Source organism: Homarus americanus, unplaced genomic scaffold (assembly GCF_018991925.1).
Source record: "Homarus americanus isolate GMGI-L3 unplaced genomic scaffold, GMGI_Hamer_2.0 scaffold19127, whole genome shotgun sequence".
In the NCBI taxonomy this organism is placed as follows: domain Eukaryota; kingdom Metazoa; phylum Arthropoda; class Malacostraca; order Decapoda; family Nephropidae; genus Homarus; species Homarus americanus.
Genome location: NW_024722881.1, coordinates 162,328 through 170,350, shown reverse-complemented (window position 1 = coordinate 170,350; position 8,023 = coordinate 162,328). Strand labels below are relative to the sequence as shown.

Genomic DNA, 8,023 nt, shown 5'->3' with positions numbered 1-8,023 from the left:
TAGGGGTGGGGGTGAGGGAGGTAGTGGTGGGGGTGATGTAAAGGAGGAGAGGGTGTATTGGTTAGGGGAAGAAGGAGGGCGGTGGTGGTGGTTGGTGAAAGTGGTGTTGGTGGTAGTTGTGATGGTGGTAGTGGTGGTTATGGTGATAATTGTGGTAGTCTTGGTAATGGAGGTTGTTCTAGTGTGGTAGTGTACTTGGTAGTGGTGTTCGTGGTGCTGGTGATGTTAGAAAAAGAGTGTTGTTGTTGTTGTTGCTGGTGGATTCTCAAGCAGCGTGTTGTCAGTATTAACTCTTGTGCTCAAAAATTTCCAGCTATTGTTGGTTGTATTTGTCCCTCACCATCTCCCCTAACCTAACCTAACCTAACCTAACCTAGACGAGCTTCATGCATCTCGCTGAATGTCTTGTAACCTTCCTGATGCCACGTTATACAATACTCTTATTTAACTAACTTGCCACACAGCCTTTGGCAACAGGTGATTGGCTTAAAAACACGGACACATTATAACACAGCGTCAGATTAAACTCACATTGATGGCTTAAAGTATACATTATATGAAGCATCATCACGATAAACAGTAGTCGAGTGGTTAATGGCTTAGTGGCGCACATTATGGGGTAATCTTGACATAAATATAACTCGAGTGCTTAATGGCGTAAACAAAAAAACTCCACACATTATGATGCAACGCAGGAGGTAAACACAACTCTGGTGCTTAATGGTGCAGGCGGCGCACATCATGAGGCAACCTCGGGGTAAATACAACTCGAGTGCTTAAACACACATTGAAAATGAGAACAAATTTGGTTTATAGGAGTTTTACGAGCGGATAAAGGGCAGGCGCCGAGCTGTGTCTCGTATTTCACCATTATGGCCGCGTTTGTTGACTCTCGGCAGACGCACTTTTCTTGCCCTGCCTTCCTCTACTGCTCTCAATACCTTCTTGGTGAGTGATGTGAGAGGTAAAGGAAGGAGCAGGCTGGCTGGTGGTGCTGCCTCGGTCTGTGTACTCAATGGCTGCCTTGCTCCCGAGACCACCCTGGGAAAAAAAATACCCAATTGTACTGCGTCACAGTCTGTGTACTCAATGGCCGCCTCACTCCCGAGACCGTCCTGGGAGAAGAAAATTATGTAAACGATGAATACATAGACAAACACTATTTACTAAAAGAACAACATATACCTATAGAGTTTTGCTCTTGTTTATACTGTATCAACGCACGAAATTCAAGAAGAAAAATATTGCTAACTAATTGGGTATAAATTTTAGGCAAAATATACTGATTCCAAACTGAGAATCAAAATACTTTATTTATGCTATCTCCCAGAGCTTAACATTTGAGAGAAAGATAATAACTCAAAACTAAAATAAACTTGTAATAAAGTTATATAATCCGCCATCTTGCCTGAATGCCGTGCACTTGATTTTTTTTTAATTTACGTCGCATCGATCGCTAAAGTTATTTAATATCCTGCAGGAAAACATAAACCCTTTGATCCGTGCTTGAGGCGGCACTTCATAGGATGTTCTGAATTCCTCTATGAAGCGGCAGCAATGCATGGTAAGCAAGGCAGTGACATTGTGGGAGAAGAATGAGCCGACGCCTTTCACGGTTATTGCCGCTAGGGGAGGACGGGGTCTCCCTCCCTCCCACAAATCAATCTCTCCCACTATCCTCTGACAGCCTGGGGGAAGAGGAGGCGGGGTGAGAGAGAGAGAAAGACTCCTGGTTCACTGCGGTAATCCTAAAGAAACGCCTTTCCTTGTGTGGAATTCTCAACCTTGGACAGACGAGAGGATCTGCCGCCAGGGTGAGCGATCATCTCTTTTGAAGCACCATCACCTTTCCTAGACCACAAGATGGCTGCCGGACTCAAGCCCACCTAATCTAACCTAACCTAACCTGACCTAACTTAACCTAACCACCTTCCCTAGACCACAATTTGGCTGCCGGACACAAGCCCATCTAACCCAACCCAACCCAATCTAGCAGAATCTTAAGCGCTTAAACAAACTTAAGTTGGGTGAATGTCGGTCACAAAACTCTGCTTTTATTTTATAATTTGATCCAACAAAAGTATTTTATTAGATTTATTGACGAGGTTTCAAACACATCCTCTCAAAAAATATATTGTCTATATTCCTCATAATTTTTCGGACGTAAAGGCTTACGTACGTCACTGCTGCTCCCTGATACATTATGAATGAGGCCTGATACATTCTAAATGTACCTGGTAGGATTAGCGACGATCCTTCATGAATTATTAATGAACATAGTTACTCTGTAAACGAGTCACTGAACCCGAGGCTTTGATTCCTTCCTCTGTATTGTTATGTATATTAGTTTTGTCTGTTTATTCTAATTTCTTTCTTTAGTCTTTATTTAAATGCTTTGTATTCGCAACAACAGACACTTATACTTATCACTGAGTATTTGCCCCACTAGAGCAAGACAATTGGGTGTATCAAACATGTAATACTTAATAACACAAACTAAGCGGAGCATTACAACTTTTTATACCCAACAATATGATAACAGTAGCCCCTTTTATCACACCAAGGAGATAACATTTTAGACCACAAGGAGGTTATCACTACGCATGAGAGCACCTGTTACTCAGAGATGTCTGTAAAACGGTGAATATAAGTCTCTCCTCAGTGTACACCTGTCATTATAATGTATTCAATTAAAACAATAAACAAGACTCTACTAATTATGTCTTCAGGTTCCCATTTATCTACCTGTACTATATACCTGTCACTATCTTAAAAGGTAAATTGTCATTACATCTCTTCAGTCATTTTCTTCAGCATAACCCGGAAATAATATCTTTGCATATATAACATACTACCCCCATATATCTGGTTCATGTGTTAGCGAGCGTCGTATAGGATCAGTGCATTATATTAAGATCATATACAGTATACTCAGGCCAGTATATCCAAGGTAGTCTATTCCCGCTAACAATCTCCTTACTGTGTGTAGTCCATAAAAGATGAAATAAGAATCTCGTGTTTTATGAAGCTTCCCTCGTTGTTTGTAATGTAAGAGGTGTTTAGTGTGTGATGGTGCTTTAATGTAAACTTCACACTTAGACATAAATTTCACAATGTAAACTTCACACTTATTAGACGTAAACTTCACACTTATTAGACGTAAACTTCACACTTAATAGACGTAAACTTCACACTTAATGTAAACTTCTCACTTAATAGGAGAAACTTCACACTTAATGTAAACTTCACACTTATTAGACGTAAACTTCACACTTAATGTAAACTTCTCACTTAATAGGAGAAACTTCACACTTAATGTAAACTTCACACTTATTAGACGTAAACTTCACACTTAATATAAACTTCTCACTTAATAGGAGAAACTTCACACTTAATGTAAACTTCACATGTATTAGACGTAAACTTCACACTTAATGTAAACTTGACACTTATTAGACGTAAACTTCACACTTAATGTAAACTTCTCACTTAATAGGAGAAACTTCACACTTAATGTAAACTTGACACTTATTAGACGTAAACTTCACACTTAATGTAAACTTCTCACTTAATAGGAGAAACTTCACACTTAATGTAAACTTCACACTTATTAGACGTAAACTTCACACTTAATGTAAACTTCTTACTTAATAGGAGAAAATTCACACTTAATGTAAACTTCTCACTTATTAGACGTAAACTTCACACTTAATGTAAACTTCTCACTTAATAGGAGAAAATTCACACTTAATGTAAACTTCTCACTTATTAGACGTAAACTTCACACTTAATGTAAACTTCTCACTTAATAGGAGAAACTTCACACTTAATGTAAACTTCACACTTATTAGACGTAAACTTCACACTTAATGTAAACTTCTCACTTAATAGGAGAAACTTCACACTTAATGTAAACTTCACACTTATTAGACGTAAACTTCACACTTAATGTAAACTTCTTACTTAATAGGAGAAAATTCACACTTAATGTAAACTTCTCACTTATTAGACGTAAACTTCACACTTAATGTAAACTTCTCACTTAATAGGAGAAAATTCACACTTAATGTAAACTTCTCACTTATTAGACGTAAACTTCACACTTAATGTAAACTTCTCACTTAATAGGAGAAACTTCACACTTAATGTAAACTTCACACTTATTAGACGTAAACTTCACACTTAATGTAAACTTCTCACTTAATAGGAGAAACTTCACACTTAATGTAAACTTCACACTTAATGTAAACTTCACACTTAATGTAAACTTCACACTTAATGTAAACTTCACACTAATAGACATAAATTTCACAAATAGAAGTAAACAGATTGAAGCTCCTCGACTCTGCTAGTTAAGGCTATTAGACTCTTCTATCAATACTACTGACACATCTGGACTGGACTTATTGAGACGCCTGGACTGGAGTGGTTAAGTGGACTGGGCTGGACTGGACTGGTTGAGTAGACTGGACTGGACTGGTTAAGTGGACTGGGCTGGACTGGACTGGTTGAGTGGACTGGACTGGACTGGTTGAGTGGACTGGACTGGACTGTTTGAGTGGACTGGACTGGACTGGTTGGAGTGGACTGGACTGGACTGTTTGGAGTGGACTGGACTGGTTCAGTTGGAGTGGACTGGGCTGGACTGGACTGGTTGGAAGTGAACTGGACTGGTTGATGGACTGGACTGGACTGGTTGAAGGTGGACTGGGCTGTACTGGACTGGACGAGTGGAGCCAGACTGGACTGGTTTAGTGGACTGGACTGGTTGAGTGGACTGGGGCTCTGGACTGGGTTGAGTGGACTGGACTGGTTGGAGGTGGACTGGACTGGGTTGGTGGACTGGGACTGGACTGGTTGGAGTGGACTGGACTGGACTGGGTTTGGAGTGGGCTGGACTGGTTGGAGTGGACTGGACTGGACTGGTTGGAGTGGACTGGACTGGACTGGTTGGGGTGGGACTGGACTGGACTGGTTGGAGTGGACTGGACTGGTTGGAGTGGACTGGACTGGTTGAGTAGACTGGACTGGTTTAGTGGACTGGACTGGTTTAGTGGACTGGACTGGTTGAGTGGACTGGACTGGACTGGTCTGGTCTGGTTGAGTGGACTGGACTGGACGGCTGAGTGGACTTGACTGGACTGGCTGAGTGGACTGGACTGGTTGGGACTTGGGACTTCTGGACTGGACACTTCACTAACACACAAACACACACACATACACACTGGGTCCGGGTATGTTTTTTCCGTGGAGTGACTGAGACTGCGTGTAATCTGTAAAGTTGGCGGAGAAATTGGAGAAAGCTGGAGTGTTAAACCGTGACTATTGTGGAGTTTTTTTTTCTCTTGAAGGAGTTGAGGAGTTGAGTTTTGTCTTGTTCGTCCCGTCGACACCTTCTGCAGTAGTTTCTCCCCGTGTTAGAATATGATACAGAGACAGAAGTACTTTATACTATACATCAAGGAGGTACTTTTTGTACTTATACGAGTGCTTCAATACAATGACCCGAATAGGCAGAAGGGAGGGGGAGGGAGAGGAGGGGGAGAGTGGAGGGAGAGGAGAGGGAGAGAGGAGAGTGGAGGGAGAGGAGAGGGAGAGAGGAGAGTGGAGGGAGAGGAGAGGGAGAGAGGAGAGTGGAGGGAGAGGAGAGGGAGAGAGGAGAGTGGAGGGAGAGGAGAGGGAGATAGGAGAAGAGGAGAGGGTGGGGGAGATAGGAGGAGGGAAAGCAGGATTCAGAAGAGGTCATGCGTTATTCCTTCTCATAATTAGAGGTGTAAGAACAGGAATTACCTGGATTATTAAAACCCATAATATCTAATATGACTCGAAAATTACCTGAGATTCTACCTTAATTGGATTTTTTTCTTAGCACCAATTAGTAGAGAAACTTACCTTATATACAAAATCATTTACAGGTATTATTATTTATAAGTGAAAGATTTTCCTAAATAAATGAATAAAATTCTCATTAAAAAAATAAATAAATAAACAATCGTTGTTCCTTTAAAAAATAAAATTAAACTGCCCATTTGTCTCTTAAAAAAAATCGGTTGTCCCTTTAAAAAGAAAAAAAATCGCGTGTCCCTTTAAAAAACATTAAAGTTTCGACCTTTCTTTCTTTCTCGACTGACAGAAATACGAGGAAAGTGTAAAATAACAGTATAAAAGCGTGGAAGCATAGGAAGCGACAATCAAAGTGAAAGACAAATTGAACGCAAATGGTGGGCCGGTGATGAAAGTGTTTTGAGGTAAATAAATTCTCTTTTTTTCTCTTTGGATCTTCTCTGTCTGTCTGTGTCTGAATGTATATGTGTGTGTAGCTTAGTGTATGTGTATATTCTGTGTGTGTAAGTGTCTGTCTGTCTGTCTGTCAATCTATATATTTGATTGTCTGACTATGTATGTGTGTGTGTCAGCGTCGTCCTAGGTAACCACAGGCACAAGGAGAAGGTAAACACGCGAAGAACGCATTACCTGGCGGCCTTACTGAGTGCTGGTGAGCCTTACCTTACCTGCCGTGTCTAGTGAAGACCTGACTGCCTAAAAATACTAGTTGACCCTACTAGCACCCGTAGTAGGAGGTTTGACTGCTAGTATTTTCTATGGCTAGTTTCACCTTATCTATGTCGCTGTTATGATTTTATCGGTATTATCCCCAGTTGTTTTTACCTTCATACAGAGAAACAGATAGACAGACAGACAGACAGACAGACAGACAGACAGACAGACAGGCAGGTAGAAAGATAGATTAAAACGAAATAAAAATATAAATGACTGTATATAGCGAAAATAAATATCAAAACAACACCTGTAAGAATACATAGAGATACAGAAATAAGAATATTCCCTCCCGCTCGTGTACCAAGAGATACATTAACGAGGAAACTTACAGAAACACCTGGGAAAAAGAAACACACAACTGGAGAAAGAGCAGAGGTTTTTATAGCCAGGGAAACTACGTGGCAGACAGGTGGTGAAAACAAAGTATGAATGTGGCAGACAGGTAGACGTTATTATAGAAGAGAAGGTAGGCGTAATTATGGCAGACAGGTAGGCGTAGTTATGGCAGACAGGTAGGCGTAGTTATGGCAGTCAGGGAGGCGTAGTTATGGCAGTCAGGGAGGCGTAATTATGTCAGACAGGTAGGCGTAATTATGGCAGACAGGTAGGCGTAGTTATGGCAGTCAGGGAGGCGTAGTTATGGCAGTCAGGGAGGCGTAATTATGGCAGACAGGTAGGCGTAATTATGACAGACAGGTAGGCAAATAAACACCTGTCTACTCATTAAAAGATAAATAAGAGACATAGAAACCGTGACAAAAACAATAAAATTTTAGTCTCAGGTAAATGTTTTGGTTATGGGAGTTGTGAGTCGAGTTGTGAGTCGAGTTGTGAGTCGAGTTGTGAGTCGAGCTGTGAGTCGAGCTGTGAGTCGAGATGTGAGTCGAGTTGTGAGTCGAGTTGTGAGTCGAGATGTGAGTCGAAATGTGAGTCGAGCTGTGAGTCGAGATGTGAGTCGAGCTGTGAGTCGAGATGTGAGTCGAGTTGTGAGTCGAGATGTGAGTCGAGATGTGAGTCGACATGTGAGTCAAGTTGTAAGTCGAGATGTGAGTCAAGTTGTGAGTCGAGTTGTGAGTCTAATTGTTTGTCGAGTTGTGAGTCGAGCTGTGAGTCGAGCTGTGAGTCGAGCTGTGAGTCGAGATGTGAGTCGAGTTGTGAGTCGAGTTGTGAGTCGAGCTGTGAGTCGAGCTGTGAGTCGACATGTGAGTCAAATTGTGAGTCGAGTTGTGAGTCGAGCTGTGGGTCGAGATGTGAGTCGAGATGTGAGTCGACATGTGAGTCAAGTTGTAAGTCGAGATGTGAGTCGAATTGTGAGTCGAATTGTGAGTCGTGGGTCACCTTTCTTCACATTATATCTCTGATCTACTAAGTACTCCACCTCGATAAAGGTCAATAATAGACCCCTGGAGGACGACCTTGAAGCAATAACTCCAAAGGTCTTAACACCTCAAAAACAAATAAT

At 41.5% G+C, this 8,023-nt stretch overlaps 1 protein-coding gene across 1 annotated transcript; it reads left to right on the top strand.

Moving 5' to 3' along the window:
- Positions 1-872: 872 nt before the first annotated feature.
- Positions 873-7,775, top strand: LOC121863174 (keratin-associated protein 10-6-like; the record flags this gene model as incomplete). Its single annotated transcript, XM_042361655.1, has 3 exons — positions 873-948; positions 1,481-1,564; positions 7,338-7,775. Coding segments are annotated over exons 1-3 (598 nt in total), but the record flags the coding sequence as incomplete, so codon positions are not given.
- Positions 7,776-8,023: the final 248 nt, after the last annotated feature.